The 17,173-nt window shown below is 35.6% G+C and overlaps 1 protein-coding gene across 3 annotated transcripts in view; it reads left to right on the top strand.

Moving 5' to 3' along the window:
- The window catches only part of TTC27 (tetratricopeptide repeat domain 27), a 112,820-nt gene that overhangs the window by 45,835 nt on the left and 49,812 nt on the right, over positions 1-17,173 (top strand). For all 3 annotated transcript variants that reach the window (XM_059841331.1, XM_059841330.1, XM_059841329.1), the window contains exon 10: positions 12,757-12,870. In XM_059841331.1, the coding sequence (XP_059697314.1) occupies positions 12,757-12,870 (114 nt within the window). The remainder of the gene's footprint in view (positions 1-12,756; positions 12,871-17,173) is intronic.

Here is a 17,173-nt window from a genome sequence, read left to right as displayed (position 1 = left end):
GTGGAAAAAAACATAGTGGTGAGCTCATAAATGTGAGTAGGCAGGCAGAACAGACTAATCCCACCACCCTAGGTCAGTTGCATAAGGATGCAGGATCTGTCAGGCCTAAAGAATTTTTCCAGTGATCTGGAGTTTAGAAAGAATTGAGTTTGCCTTGAAAAGTTCATGCAAGCAAAGCAGAAAAAAAAGAATGGGAACCTTAATGTGTAGGTTTACCCAGATTTTGCTGAGTAAGAAGTACTACTTTAAAAAAGAAAAAAATTACCAACCCAAAGAAAGTATTGAGAAATGATGGGTTTTGTCTGTAGCCACAGGCAGCAGTAACAAATGGAAAGATTAACAGTCATAACTGTCTCCCTGAAGAAAAAATTTCTATCAGCAGAGGATGAGTTAAGCTGTAGCACTGTCTGTTCCAAAAATGCATTTTGTCAGAGGAGAGGCAAGGCTGAAGGAGGGTAGAGCATGAAAGGCAGAGGATTTAGGAGCCTACTGTGGTAGTTTGCAAGGGGAATAGGATTTACTTCTTCTCCCACATGGCCAATTCTAACAAGTTAGAAAATATCCATCATTGACACAATTTTTCTAAATTTCAGCCTATTTGTTGGTCATTTGCTTTGTTTGTCTTGAGACTAAATAGATTGCAAGTCCGCAGATAGCATGTACCATTGCATGCAGTCCTGAAATTATCTATGTTTAAAATATGATATCTAGCCATTGTCAAACCAGATTCACTATTTTACTGCCTGTGCAGAGGAAAAAAATAAAGCTGTTCTGGTTTTCAGGTTATAACCTCAAGATCACATGATGTATTGAGAATCTTGGCACAGATGGTGAAATTACAGAGGCTGAGCAGTTAAAACAAGAAATTTGCTGTTGTTAAATAATAGGGAAATCCTTATCATTGATACCAAAGAGTTAAAGTCTAGTCTTTTGTATCCAAAAATCGTGATTTATTACTGTTGAGATTGGGCCTTAGGAAATAAATGCAGTACTGTGATGTGGTGTGGAAGTCTGTACTTATGCTGTTTCAGGAGTAAGTCCAAACCACAGACCTGAAAAAAACAATGCTACTACAGTCAAATCTGGCTGAAGTTGTTTGCAGCATAACACAGAATAAGTTATGTATTTGGCACAATAGAACAAGTGTCAGTCATATGGCTGGACTTCATTCTAAGTGAAAATAGGGGCCATATTTTATGTGGTTTACCCTTCACTAGTCATTGAAAGCTGATTCCTTTAAATAAAACAGTATCTTCTTTTTTTCATGACATTTCCTTTTCTTCTCTAGTTTCTTTCTTCTCCTTAAAAAAAAAGTTGAGAACCTCCAAGGAAAGCTTACTTCTGAACTTAAAGAGTCTCTTAAAATGAAAATAAAAATGAAAACTTAAATACAACAGAAAAAACAGATTAGGCAATAGCATAAAAAATAGTCTTCTTTTACATCTTAAATGAGGACACAAAGTGTGTACCACTTAGTATCATAAGAGAGCATCAAGCTCGTAAAAACCTGCTAAATATCAGCCCACCAGTGACTGTTAATCTGGAAGAAAACTTTTATAATTCTGGACATCCAGGATACAGCTGCAGTTTGGTTGTATAAGTAGAACTGAACAACTAATTTGTTTGATAATATCTTTGTACTGTTATTAGAAAGTAGAAAATCCTAAAGGGGGAAAAGCATTGAAGCATTTTCTTAGCCAATCCTGGTCTGAGTTGATTATTTCATTGTGTCTAAAATTACTTTGAATTGTGATATTTGTTTCTTCCATAGCTTTCTCTGCAAGTCATGCACGTACCTTCATGCACGCAAGTGAAGTCACAGATTGTGGAAGCAAAGAATCATGTTTATAACTCACTATAAGTCTCCATACTTTTTTATTATATTTTTGTTCCATGCAGGCTAATATGAGCTTGCTTTTTTTGTTTCGGTTACATTTGAATCCATACAAAGCTTTCTTTGAGTCTTTTGTTTCTGCAGAAAATTCTCCAGTGAGGGTAGATCTTTGTATTCCTTTCACACAGCTCTTTTTCTGGAACATATGAGACTTCCTCTGAAAGGGAGGATTTCTCTAGTGCTTGTTTTCTCTGACCTTTTTCCCTGTGAATTGTATCATGTAGGGGACACTGGGCTGTCATTTCACTTTTATCTGTAGAACTACATTCAGAGCTAGCTGGAAAGACATTCATCATGTGCTTGTGTTTCTTCTATTTCTGACCAGAGATCTGTTTCCAGTAGCCCCATGTCAAAGGACACGCTTTTATTTAATTTTTTTAATACATACAATATTTAGGTGTTCCTGAGTTGCAGGGTTATGGCACGAGACAGATTTTCCAAGAGAAAACATAGGAACATCCAGCTTAAAAGCTGAGGAAATCCTTGATGTGTAGTCAAGAAGATGTAAAGATATAACAGGGGGAAGGAACAGCTATGGCATTTCAGATGTTTGGTTATGAACCTTGTTCTAACAGTGCTTAACCATTTCCCTCTACGCTTCTGAAAAGCGTGGTTGTGGAGAAGGAGAGTCATTTGTTTTGACTGATGTTCTGCATGTGAGGAAGTGTACATGGAATCAGAAGGAGATAATAATAATCGAACTACATATTTAGGTCTGTTAGTAAAAGCAGCAGATCTAGACCTTTTCTATGATTCTTTTTGGTCCATGTTCTTCAAAAACAATCACTGAAAAGGCAAAAAGGACTTGAGATTTTTCAGGTTTCAAATAAGATGGTGATGGAGAATGGAAAGAGAAGTTTGGTGTTCTCCTGACTAATATTATTTAGAAGAACCAAGACCAGGGTAAGGCAGCCTCACTTGAATATTGGCTATGTTTCCTTTGCTAATGAAAACAAATGAAACAAAGAAGCTGTAAAGTCTGAGGGTCTTTTCTTTTGGGAAGTCATCCTTTTTCCCAATCGAGACTTTCAGCTGTATAGTCAGCTTACTATGCTGAGTCTGAGTATTGACTAACAAAGGAAAAGGTTACTGGTGAATAATGTTGATCTGTTGCTGAGAAGAGCCTGTTGAGTTTTTCCAACCACAATTCTTTTAAGGTGAGGTAGAAGAGATGGCTGAAGAAAGATAATGAAGTGTCTTGCTAGTTCTAGTAAGGTTGCTAACAATATCTTTGAGCAGATAATAGAACTAACTTCCAAGATTTCCTGCCTGATTTTTTTTTTTTTTAATATTCCTTGAAATTCTAGGTACTACAGAAGTGGTACACAAGCCAGCACAGTTTCCAAGCTGATCTTGCATACATAGTTGCCTAGAAGCAAGAATTCTCCCTTTGCAAGGTAGATACCAGAAAGAGTAAGAGTTACTGTGTAAAGCATGTGTCATGGAGGGGAAATATATTTGGAATGATAAGCAGGATAGAATATGAGGATACCGGTGGGCAGATGTTATCAAGACCTACTCATTTGAACACTATTTAAGTGGGGTTAAAAAAGCTGTGGAAAAAGCAGTTGACGTGAAATTACATGAGCCTTCATGTATTGGGATATTTTTTAAGTCTTCTGAGAAGAAAATTTATTCCAGAATTGTCTTCTAACTTTTTAATTGATTGAGCAAGCTACAAAATAACTCTTACATTGTATTTAATTTACCTTCAGATTTGATAAATTCCAGATACAATAAATTTTAGAAAGAGAGTCAGTCACATGTGGACTAAGATTAAATGAGACACTTGAGAACATTAAATTGCCTTTAGGTAAGTGCAGTATAATTCCTGCTCTATTGAGTCTAGCATTCATTTCTAGGTTAGTCTAGTGTAGTGTAAATAAGTAACTGTTTACCTAATAGGTTTCTAACATTTTTCCTTATAAAGTGTGTATGGACAAAAAGAAAACTGAAAGCGGAAAAAAGTAATCAGTATGTGTGTGTACACATATGTTTCATATTAAAACACTCATAATTAATATTTTACTCCACATCCATTAAATTATCCAAGCTTCTGAAATTATGTCTATGAAAAAATCTCATTTGTTTTGCATTGCTGTACACACTGAAGTATATAGCAGTGCAAAAAAAAAAAAAATCAGATAGTGTATTCTTGTTTTAGTGGTAGGAGTCAACAAAAGGTACTCTGTATTTACAATGATGTAATGTTATAATTTGAGTGCTGAGGCTACCAGACAAGACTAGACAAAGTGAATTTTAAAAATGCCATTCTAATTAAACTAGTCCCTTGATGCAGATCACTGATGGTGTTTTGGCCTCACTCTTGACTTCTTAACACCAAGAGGTATTTCTAATGGCTGTGGTTAAGAGCTTTAAGCCCAGCTCTGCTAATGATCAGCTAACACCTGTCGTGGTGAAAAGCTATTTTAGTTCAACAGTCCCAGGATTAGTTTTATGGACCAAAATAAACCCTTGACATACAATTGAGTGAATAGTTTTAGATTTTGGGGGAAAATATACTGAATGTGGGGTCTAAACCTACTGATATAGATGGAATATTAAAGCAGTACTGGAAAATAGCACTGTGCAAATGCTGATGTCCCAGCCAGTGCAGGAAAGTAAATCTTCTCCTCTGTCACTTTAATCCTTTCAGGATTTCTGCCTCTCTGGTTTGCCTAACAGACAGAGAATTTTTTAAATCATGGTAAGTTCAAGAGGTTTTAAAAAAACCAGAGATCATCACGACTGACTTTGTAGCATGCTGTCATGATGTAACAATTCACTGAAACACCGAGAGACCTAATAAACAAAAATACAGAACTTCTGCTAATGCACTTCCTACAGGCTCAAGCATTGCTTTATTTTTTGTTTTGTTATTACAGTGCAAATGTCTTGGCATAATGCTCTAATGGTGCCATGTAGAATTTATATTAGATGCTGTTAGGCAAGAAAGTATGTAAGACCTACCCAAGTAATAACACATTTTTCTCATGCAACACAGGAAAAGAAAAACTAACACAGGACTTGGAATAATGCCTGAAATATTATTAATTAGAAGTGTATAATGCAAGTTGTCATGTTTGCAAAGAAAAAAAAATGTTAATTATCCTTGTGTTGCTAGTTTTGCCCTAAGACTGTTAAATCAATTATTAATCTGTAACTCCAAAGACTTTGCATATTGTTGGTTTTTAGGGTTTAGTTGTTAAAGCCACATGGAACAAGATGCTTTTGGTTGCTACCTAAAATTGTAGTCCATTTAACAGAAAAAGGCAGAAATTTTGAAGACAGTTGCTCATGTGTTGATGTGACTTCTAATTTACAGGATTAGTTGATAATATTTTGATTTTTTTCTGTCCCAAAACTGTTAGAATGGCTGGAAGTGTAGGACAGATTTCCATGTTTAGTGAAAGTGTGAAATTAAAGATGTATCAAGGCATATACAACACAGGGTTTGATAACTGTTAAACATACCAACAGGGCCGTTAATCTTTGTTTGATACCTGAGCAGTGCTTTTGACCTTGAGGAGGAAAGATGTAGTAGACTACAATACACCCTGGTGTGAGTATTCCTTCTGTTTAGATAATTTTTTAATAGGAAAAAAGCAACCAAAAACCAATCTGCAAAGTCTGTTGGCTAGTCCATGCTAGGAACAATTTTCTGCATAAATTAGACTATCTTCTCTTCCTTCCTGCTAGCCACTAAACATATCCACTCTCATAGTATTTATGGAAGCCTTGCATTCTGAAGGTATAAAAATATTACTGTCCTTGTTTGTGTCCTGTATTTTGTTTGTGTTGTTCTCCAAGGGCATAATTATTCCAAATAGGGTTACAATTTGTCCATTTGAAACAAGAATGATCTGGAGTGAAATCCTAATTCAGTTTTTTCTTGTTGGACCTTAGAAAATATGAAGGTGTTTGTAGCCAATAAAATGTAACTGGAGAATATACAGCCTGATTGTTCATGTCTAAAGCAATGCCAATGATTATGGATGAAAGAAACTGGAAAGAGAGGATGGTTTGAAACAGTTTGCTTCATCATCCTATTTGTTGGTTCCCAAGTTAACCACTGTTGTTTGTTTAGAACTATCACGTACTTATGATGTTTTCTATAAATTGGGGATTGTACTGTGGATTCCATGAGTAGAAGTTCTCCTGTGGAAGCAGTAAGGTCAATAAGGTTGAATTTGATGTGTTCTGTTTTGTTGCTACCTCTTCCAATTTACTTTCCAAGAGGTAATCTTTATTGGCTGTCAGGTTTTGTTTGAATTTTGAACCTAAAGTGAAGTTGTCATGTGTTAAGGTGATATCCTCAAAAAAATGACAAGTATTTCATATATATATTTAAGTATAGAAGAATGGAGTTCTTTCTGTCTGAACTTCAGATTATTCAATTTCAATAAAATGATGATTTATGAAGACACTGGAGGAGCTCCCCTGTTAGTACAAAAAAAATAACCTCTCTGAAATTATAGCATTAAGTCTTTGTTTGGGATGAATCAGATGGGCATTTACAAATAGACAGTTTATGGTGCCATTTCAATTTTGACATAAAAATACATTTAGAGATTAATATGCAGTAATTATGTATCATTACACATAACAACAGAAAAGATTTGTGTGTAACAACAATGGAAGATAAAAAGGAAAAGTCTTGGGGGTAGCATTGAACTAAGGATAATGGTGTATCAAAGACAAAAAACTTTATTGTAATTCAGTATTCTGCAATTCTGAATGCATTTTTAGATTTATTAGAAATTTCATTTCTGTGTATAAAGAGCATATGTACTATAATAATTGCAAAATAGAAACTTTTAATTTAAATATAGATACAAGGAGATAAATACTCCTTTAGCTGGTTGCTAAGCAATTTTTTGCATTAAAGTGTTTATATTCACCAGCACAACAGCATTCTGTGCTTAAAAGCAATCCTTTGTCACACACATTAAATCAGCTTAAACATCAAATACTACTCCTTGTCCATTTAAATATGCCTATTTAGAAAACAGAAATGAATTTTAGTTGTTTATTGATTTGAGGGTTTGTGTCTGTGTGTAGCTGTTATAGTTTCCTCTTAATTTGTGGTCACTGAAGGATTGGTAAACTGTTAAGTGTTGTGATAAGAATAAAAACACTACTAGGAGGATTTTGAGCTCTGTGAAGCCTCAGCATCGTGCTTTTGTTAGTGATGCCATATAGTCAAATCTTCTTTTGAGTCCTCTTTATTTTAAAATCTTTGGGGTGGGCATGTACAGCAGAATGGGTATGTATACTTGATTTGAACATACTTGATCTGTTTGAGCCAACAGGAGATTTTTACATGTTCCTACACTAAGCAGAAAAGCTAAAAGTGGTCATTTTGACTGGCTTGTTCTGTTGCCAAGCCATGGTTCTGCTGCTTAATTCTAACTAGAAATTTAGTATTTTTCTTGCCCTCTTGATACTTGTGCTTTTCACTAAAACATAAAAAGTGTGCTGGTACTGGAAACCACTTAGTCACAAATGTACTTTATTTTAACTTATAGGGTTCTAACAGAATTATTGTTTAAAGTTACAAATCTCATTTCAACCAGATACTGCCAGTACTACTGCAGATCGTTTGTATTTGAGCTTGGTTAGTAAAGGAGTTAATATTTTAAGGACTTTTCTCAAAATTTCTATTATTTTTGCATCCCTCTGGACCTTGTATTGACTTAATCTTTCTTAGGCAATTAAAAATAGTTCCATAAAGTTCATTTAGCTTCTTTCCAGGGCAGTTTTCTGTACATACTTTTTTCCCAGAAATGCAAGGAGTACCTTTTATGAAACACTCTTCTGTTGAAAAAACATGGATTTAATGAAAGGAAGTTTTTCCACAGTAATGGGGCATCTTTCAGGTTTTTCTCTAAGTTGATTATTTTAAATTTTATTTCATTTTTCTTTTTTGGTCACCAGTTTAGTGCTAGGAAAAATTTCAAAACAATTTCAAATTAAATAAGTGTCATTTGAACTTGACTTTTTAGAAGAAAAACTTGCATTAGATATACAGAAACGTGTCAGATTATTTGGATGAGAATAACATGTGGAAAGCAAATCACATTTCTCCCTAATATCATACTGATTTTTTTCCTCTTGATCTTAGTCATGAATTCCATAGAAGTTTTTGCCAATTCTTTGTTGTGTACCTAAAAAAAAAAAAAAATCCTTTTAAGTTAGCTTTCAGAAATAATGTCATTCAGCAGAGATTAACAGATATGTATACAAGCAAATGCACATTTTCCCTGTTCATGCCTCAGTCATAACTAGTGGATTTTTTATGTACTCACCTGATAATTGTGCAGGATATAGAATGTGGCAAAGAAGCCATAGTAGTGTCTCATTTTACAGCAAAGAACAGAATGAGTTTAAAGGTTGCCATTTTGCCTTGGGATGTGTTGAAGAAATAAAGGTTTCATGTTAATTATCTGGATGAATTGCTAAAAAATCACCAAATAAAGATACACATGGTTATATGAAACAAGACTATTGATAAGACTATTGACTCTTGACTATTGACAAGACTATTGGGCTATGGATGAGGTAGTCTACATGAGTTATTTGAAAATCTTAATGTGTGGTTTTTTGGAAAAGTAAACAACAAAGCTCCTGAAGTGTGTTAACTGAAATGGATAATATAAGGAACTAAAAAGGAATATTTTTCATTTTTTTTCTCTAAATTCTCCCCTGTGTTTTGTGCTTGTTTGTTTGTAATTTAAAATAAGTTAGCAAATAACCTGGGCTGAATCTGAGCTAAGGGTCATGTCTTTGGAGGCATGACAGAGGAACAGAGCTATCTTCAGGGTTCCTCATGCCTGTGACTTCAGTTAAATAATTTTAACCACATCCCGGCAATTTGGCCAACAAGCAGAATATTTTTGGTTCACTGATGGACTGATGTGCAAATTCTTAGGAATTCCACAACTGGTTGCAATTAAAATTGCTTAGTTTACAAGTCCATTTTCAGATGATATCTCCATCATAGCAATCACAGTACTTTGCTGGGCTACAGATAGTTTATCCATGTGCAAGCTTCAGGAGTAAAACAATAGCCTTACAGCATAGATTTATCATAAGGAGAAATTAGAAAACATTAAAATTAATTAGTGCTGCAGTTAACAACAATTATCTTTACCTGTTCCAGGTTTTCTAGCATGTCTTATATGCTCAAATAAGCTCTTCCTGACCTTGATGGCAGGAAGAATTCCTATAGGACGTCCAACTTTTAAAACTAGTAAAAGCAGGAAGGCAAGGGTTGCTTTGACCAGTCTTTACCTCTAGGTCAAGACCAACTGATGCAGTTGTTTCTCTGTTTCTCTGACAGAAAGTTATAAGAGTGATCATGGAGTCATTCACACCTAGATTAAATTCTGAATACTGAGGCTGAAATTGTTTGTTAATGGTACCTGATTTTTGGGTTTGACAAAAATCTGTGCCTGGGTTTGATCTGGGTGTCATTACTAATGTCCCCTGCCTTGCAATTCAGGTATTACTTGGAATCATGGAATGGTTTGGGTTGATAGAGACCTTAAAGGCCATCCTGTTCCAACTCATCTGCCACGGGCAGGGACACCTTCCACCAGCTTGCTCAAAGCCCCATCCAGCCTGGCCTTGAACACATCCAGGGATAGGGTATCAATAACTTCCTTGAGTAATTTAGAACAGGTTGCCTGGAGAAGTTTTTGTTCCAAGAGCAAAACTTGCCTTTTGTTCTTACATAGCTGTAAGTGTTATACAATAATGGACTATTTTGCTAATAAGACTTGCAGCATCATCTTGTTTCATTTGAATGTCATATAAGGAAGTCATATTGAATTAAATATTCTGGTTTGTGTAATTCTTTGGTCATCTCCTTTTTTACATTCTGATATGATGGGAGAGGATGATATTGTTTGTAGGAAAAAAATGTGTGAAAGAATTGGAAAATTACTTTTCCCATGTGAAAATATCCTATTCTGTGCAGAAAATGTTGCATAACCATATTTCCTTTCATTTCTTCTCAGCCTGTCTAATCTTCCCGTGTTTCTCTTTTTTTTACTTTATTGCTCTTTCCCTAAATTAAGAACAAAGATGACTTGTGAAGATTCTCAATAGTGGTTATGCTTCAGAATTATTTTGTTAATTTTCTTAGCTGCCCTTGGTGCAGTGTAATGAACTTTCAAGTATGTTGACAAAACCTGCATGTTCTTAGGTTGTTTTTTTCCCCCCTCCCCCAGATGTTTTATTTTAACCTATAATCCTATTAACAGAGCCTAGATTTAGCTTCAGGTGAAAATATAAAGCTTTGGATCTTATGAGAAAGTATTTATTATTTGGACATTTGGACATTTTGGTATAAGATTAAAGCTTGCTTAATAGTTATGGTTAGATGTTCTGAAACTATTCTTTACAGCCTTTAAATATAAACATTTGTGCCCTTTATGCATGTATTATTTCGATTTTTTGTGGTGCTTTAAACATTATAATTAGGCAATGAAAAGGTGAGCATTTGAATTCTGGCACAGGACTGTGAGCTCTGTATCAGTATAAAAGTACAAGTGCTTCTTAAATGCAAACTAGGTCTGCTTCTCATTGTCTTGTGCAGTTGCAATGTTTTCTTGTATCAATAAAGCTGTTGAAAAAATTAAATTTTTCTTCTGTAATTTTACAGCAGGTATACCTTTCATTTTAGCAGGTATACCTTTAATTTTATTTCATGAATACCTTTAAAAAGCAGGATTGTTATTCAAAATATGACTTGCCATTGCTCCTGCAGAGGAGTGAAATGTAATTATCCCTGTTTGTATTGTGCTCTTTTTCTCTTCAGATTTCCTCCCTCCCTATTTGGCTTTATACACAGCTCATGCAGCATGCTTGCTTAACTCACTGCTCAGGTGGTGGTGTGGGAGGTGCACACAATGACAGAGGAGAGGCTTTCCTGGGCTGCTGGTTCTCCTGCAGAGCCGGATGCGGTGGACAAAAACTTTGTACTCTGTCCTCCGTGGGCCACTTGCTAAAGTGAACCAGTGAGAGAGCAAGGACTCTGCTGCTGGGCAAGGGCAGTAATCAGACCTGAAAATATCTTTAGGAGTGTTATTTGCCAAGACTTTTAGTTGTCACTGTTCTTTTGCAAAGTTAATACTGATATCTACCACCAGGTAGCACAGAAAAAAAATCCCTTGAAGTAAAAAATTAAATAGTATGACAGAATACTAATAGTGGAGAAAATAGGGAAAAGGGTGACCTTTCCCACAAAATAAGCTTTTAAGGTAAAGGAAACATTGTTCCAGTGTTTGCCCAAGCAATTCCTTAAGGTGTTTGATTTAGCAGCTACCTGGTATGGCCGCTAAAAAATAAACTCGGACCCCAGTGTCCTGTGCTAGGAATACCTTGCTTGTGGCTGTCTTAAGACGCAACTAAAATAGGTGTTTGAAGTTGGATGAAACAGGGGAGAGGTAGCTCTCAGAACTAGAACATACATCAGTTACCAGTGATTATTTAGTGATTATAGTTTGTAAAAAGGCACCTGACAATCTACAGAATAGAGAATGTTGTGATTGTGTTCCCTTAATTAATTCCAGGCTCTCAGAACAAAGAGGACAGTATAGAAGCCTTTGGGTGCCTCTTACTCTAAGATTGAGGAGAAGTCCTGAAAGAGTTGGTACAGAGATTCTTGCTCAGAAAGGGTAGGATTAGTTGAGTGTTTGGTTGTTGCACAGCAAACAAGCCTTCACACTGCCTTCATTTTTGCTTTCGTTGTGCCTCTCTTCCTATTGTAGTTTTGTTTGGAGGATATTTTTTTAGACTGTTTCTTTCTGCTTCCTTTCCTTTGAAATCACTAGGGAAAACAAAACTCGATTACAACATGACAGAAATTTGTCAGGCATTAAACACAAACCATGAGCAAATTGTGCTTTTTTATGCTTTGGGAGATCTTTGGGAGGAAAGAATAAAACCACTGGGGCTTTTTCTCCTGTCTACAAATATCTATAGACAAATATATTTTCTCAGAGAAGATGGATCATATTTGCAGTGTCAATAAAATTAGCAAGGGAGCTTTCCTGCTGTCTCACTTTTCAGAAATGGTATATTCTGTCTAAAACCATGCTGGAAAGAGTCCAGGCAGTCTGTAAATTATTAAGAGATACCAGAATTGTATTGGCTGCATGTCTTCTATTGGACTTTCCTGAAAATCAGTGGTTGGAGACTGGCACTAAGTTCCTGGCATCAGTGCAGCATGTTCTAAGCGATAAGTTAAAATTATTGTAGGAAAACTGCTTGCATAGATTATTCCATGGTCCCTATACATCTGTTAAAGTCAAAAATTCTTCCTGTCATTCTCAAGTCATGGCAAGTTCTAGATTAATTAATGTTCTTCGGATTCTTAGCAAATTCAGCATTTTTCATGTGGAAGTGCTGTTAACATGGGCATCATCATGCATATGAGAAGAGGCCAAGAAAGAGCTGGATTTGTTCAGCCTTGAAAAGTAGGATCCCTGCAGCTGTCTACAGCTAGCCAGTATGCAGGTGTGGAAAAAGCTGAGCCAGTCAGCGCAGGATCAATTCTTCATTTTCCTTTGATTCTGAGTAGCCATTTTAATTTGTGCATTTTGGCCTGTGCACCATATGGGTACATGTAAACGTAGCACTGCATAGCTGAGAAGGAGGAAGTGGTTTTGAAGGCCACTTTTTATGTTGAAAATAGATTAAGGTAATTTGTACAGCCCTCAGTTAATGAAATAAGTCCTCCAGGCACATATTTGACTTCCAGAATAGCAAACAGCATTCATGCTTGAGACCACTTTAAAAAATTTTACTGTCTTCAATGTCTTTAAGTAATGACAAAATGTTCTTATTGTCTGCAGTGCTTGCTCTCCCAGCCAAAGTTCTGGGCCATTCAGACATCAGCCTTACTCCTTCGGACCAAACTGGAGAAAGGAAGCACTCGCAGAGTGGAACGGGCAATGAAACAGACTCAGGTAAGACTTCTGAGCTGCCTTATTGTAATATTTGTGTGTGTATATATAGAGTATATGTATATATAAAATCAATTTCAAAGAGGCAGGAGTTAGAAGGTTTTGCAGTTCCTCCCTGCAATCTGTACGAGATAATTTTCTAATTTTAACTCTAAATTAGATGCATAAACCACAAATCCTTCTGTGTCTGCTAGTCTTGAGATAAGCTTATATGTACAAGTAATGAATCATCATTTTCAACAACATGACAAGTTTTGGAAGACTGAAATTAAAATCTATTTTTGTACTTGTAGTTTCTGACTTAGGATCTGAGGAGTACACGTAGATGTTCCTGAACATCAAGCTGCTAATGCTATCAATTTTTTCAACATTTTTTTTCTCAAGTAAATCAGCTCTGTAAAACACTGAAACTTTTAAATAGTCATCGGTATTGTGAGAATAAGAAAACACATTCATTAATAAAGTGGCAATATCAATTTACCATTTTGATGTGATAGTTGGTGATTAGTATTTTTATTGCAAGTTTGAGGCAGTGATTATTTAAATAATCTCAGTCCAAACAAAAAGAAGATTGTTTTTTTCCCATACAAAAAAGAAATGTTAAAATCCTGAAATGTGTCATCTAGTAGATTTATTTAAATTCTTTTTTTCAAAAGAAAGGTCTATAGGCTTTGTCAAGATTCTTTTAGATTCTTTTTTTCCTTCATATTACAGTTTTGTTAGCCCTTTGTCATCTTTATATAGCTAAGTCTTGTTGTCACACATGAACAGCAGGCATTTGTCTATGTCCATCACACTCCTTCTTGCTAAAACAGCCAGGAATGTAAAAAATTATCATTATGGTGCTATGTATTTAAATCCTGAAAAGCTGATGTTTTATTTAAAATCATTATGATGCATGAGTCTTTGAAGGAGGGCATTTTGGATGTGCTGCTGCATTTTTCTTTTGCTGATGAAGACATGGAGCTGCTGTAGAGGAATTTCCTGTGGTCGTTCTTTAGGAGACTGTCAGGGAAGCCAGGATTCCAAATCTGGGAGATGTAGAATCTGACAGCACTTGGGAAGTGATCTCAGGATCCTTGATGCCCTAAGCCATAAAACATTTGGAGTGCCTCCAACATTTTTGTCTAGCTTGATTAAACCTGAGTACTGGAAATTGTTATGTTAGACAGTTTGACAGTCTCATGACAGAAGTCTTCATGAAGGGGTTCTCTCAGCAAGTCCATTTATCTGACTTCTTGTGCTGCAACTGCAGTAATGCAAAGGATTTGATTAGCGTGGGCTGTGACATTTTGGGAGATGACCCCACAGTAGACAGAGAATCTGTGGTTTTAAATATTTCCTTTAATCTTAATGCGTTTATGTTTTCTTCCATTAAGCATTCTAGTCATTTGTGTATAATTTGTACGCATTTGTGCTTGATGGTAACAAGCTCAGTTTCCAAAAATAGTTAAAAGCTGTTTAATGATTTATATGTGCTAAATTAATCAAATAACTTGGATAACTTTCCAGCTAAGGTTTTCATTCCTGAGTTCCATCAGGATCAGAATTTTTTTAATATCAGTGTTTCTAACAGTGCTAAGAAGGAATCAGGGAAGATACCATGAATGGTGTTATTTTCATACATAGCACAAGTAATTTTTGATATATCATCTTCATGAAGATGCTGGTGTATAATTTTCATTAAGATGCCAAAGAACGAGTGAATTCTACAGCTATTTATCAGTAGAAAATGGATTTCAAACCCACAGAATTTTCATACAAATGGATTTAATGGATTCTTGTTTTAAAATTTCATTATTTACGAGTTCAGAGTGCTGTAGAAAGATTAGTTATGCTAGATTAAGGGAGGAGGTGTAAATGTGATTCTTTGCAATATCAATCTTTTAAAGGGATTATAAAAATTCTTGTAGAACAGCTTGAATAAGCCATGGTAAACCTTCTGCATTCCTTAAGGGTTGTCTGGAAAGTGCGTAAGCCGCTATAGGCTCTACCTTAGTGATGCTGGGACTCTCCTGTCTTACTCTACTCTAATTTTTCTTCGTTTCCCCATTTCCACCCTCACCTGATCCTGTGCTGGGTCTGCAGCTGATAAACATATTTTTAAATGAATATTGCTGAGTAGGCATATGCTGCTATTCAGCCCTAAAGCAAACTGGGCTAAATTGTTGGTTTGTCAGAGAAAGCATTTTTCAGCTACCTTTTTTTTGTAGGACTGGCTATGTCTGTTTACATTATTTTAATTACTTGAAAATATTTGCAGCTCTTTTTGAAATGAGGGTATATTGGTTAAAATTTACTGTCAGACTCCAAATAATAAATATAACTTTATATATAACTTTATATATATATATATATATATAAAACTTTATAACAAAGAGTGTTCTTAAGTTTAAGTTTGTTTTTTTTTTCTAATTGGAAAACTTCAAGAGGAATTGGAGTGATCATTTTCAAAACCCTTTTCTGATTATTTTAAAAATCTGAACTACAGATACTACAGATAATGCAATCTTTGGAATGATTTTTGAAATTATCATTCTCGGTACTCTGGAATGTACTTCAGCTAATAGGTAACTGCAAGTGAGGAGGTGATACTTTTTCTGGATGCTGCGGATTGTGTCTGTCCAGTTTTTGCTTAAATGGGGTTTGGATCTGCAAAACTAAGGCTAAAGATTTCTAAAGCCAGTAATTTTTTCAACCATTTTTCTAAGAAAGGGAAACAGCGTTTGAAAGCAAAACTAGTTATTTTACATTCCACTAGAATATTTAGTCATGACCAGTATAACATACAGAGAAATGCAGATCAAGGTAGTGCCAACTAAAATGTGTCTCTTCATGCAGTATGATATTTTTAAGGCTGTGTGATTGTTTTTCCTCCATTTGGGTGAAGGTCCTGGAGGGTGAGAAGTACTAGGGTTCAAAGAAAAATGGGAGGGAGAAAACAAATGGGGGTAGGTTTTTGATAAAACCAGAAACCTGCTATTGCTCTGTCAGTTTGGGGATCTTCACCTACCTTTTTTTTATAACAAAGTAAGTCAGAAACTATTAATAGTGGAAGATGGGTTGAACTAAGCTGTTAAGCCACAAATTACTGCTGAAACTGCAGTCAAAGCTCAAGTAACAGAATGGGAGAGAAAAAAAAGGAATTTTGAGTGGTCTAGAAGCTATGAAAAAATGGGAAAAGTGAGGGATGATCTTAAAAAAAAAATACCACCACAAAAAAAACCCCCACCCACACCAAACCAGTTCAAAACACATAGAGTATCATCCCACTGTAGCTTCTTGATATATGAAATATGTTTACTCTTCCATTTCAGTGGATTAAAAAATATTTTTAAGAATGAAGCAAAAGGAATTAAAATGGTGGGATAGAAACAAGACCATCATTTATTTACTGCTGTATTATGCCAGCAGTGAAAGAGGTGAAGCTGCCACGTGCCTGGTACTCCAGCAGCCTGCTCAGGTTTATCCTACCTGGGATATCCCAGGTGTATCCTACCCTAACCTGAGTGCCTGCACTGGCTACCTCTACATTTGCAGCTTTTGTCAGCTTGTTATGGGCCCCTTTTCTGACCGGGTTTTCTGCTGCTCGTTACACCTGGTGACAGCATGCCTGCAAGCTGATGGCTTGGCTTTCCTAGCACGTCGTACAACACACGCGGTATTTCATACGGTTCCCTCCTGCTTGCTTTTCTTGGCAGTGAAGGAATTTGCCTGTTGGGGCAGAGAAATGTGTCTTGAAAAGGGTGTTTTAATAAGACTTCAGGAGAGCTGGGAGCAGACTAGCAATATTATAGGCTGATCATTATGCCTAAGATTGAAAGGTCACATGAGATCTTGTTTTATATCCTTAGTCATACACAGATGTATGTGGTTGGGAATTCTGTCAACTGCCCTTTAATTTGCACTTAAATAATACTTCAGAGTGTCATTTTCGCCAGTAACTAATGTTTTTCAGTGTGTATAAAAAAGGGAATTTTTTTTGTTTAAATTGCTCTTACTAAAGAATCATGCTAGTTAGTGTTCAGTTCTTTCAAATTTGAAAAAAAAATTATGTTCCTCTGTAAAATGGAAATCTGATAGAGATTGAACAGAAGGCTGATAAAGATCTAACAGAGCTGGTGTCTTGAGCTTTATGAGATTGAACACAACTTTGCTGTTTTGTTAATTTCACATTGATGGGCTTTAGATGCTTATGCAAGAAAGTTATGTCATTTATCATAGAAATATATCCTTTTTATTTTCAAAAGTAAATGGCCACTTCCTTGCCAAATTGCTTGCTCTGCCTTTTTTTATTTGGTGGTGG

Source organism: Haemorhous mexicanus, chromosome 3, assembly GCF_027477595.1.
Source record: "Haemorhous mexicanus isolate bHaeMex1 chromosome 3, bHaeMex1.pri, whole genome shotgun sequence".
Taxonomy (NCBI): domain Eukaryota; kingdom Metazoa; phylum Chordata; class Aves; order Passeriformes; family Fringillidae; genus Haemorhous; species Haemorhous mexicanus.
Note: the sequence above shows the minus strand (reverse complement) of the source record. Positions and strands in the feature narration are given on the sequence as shown.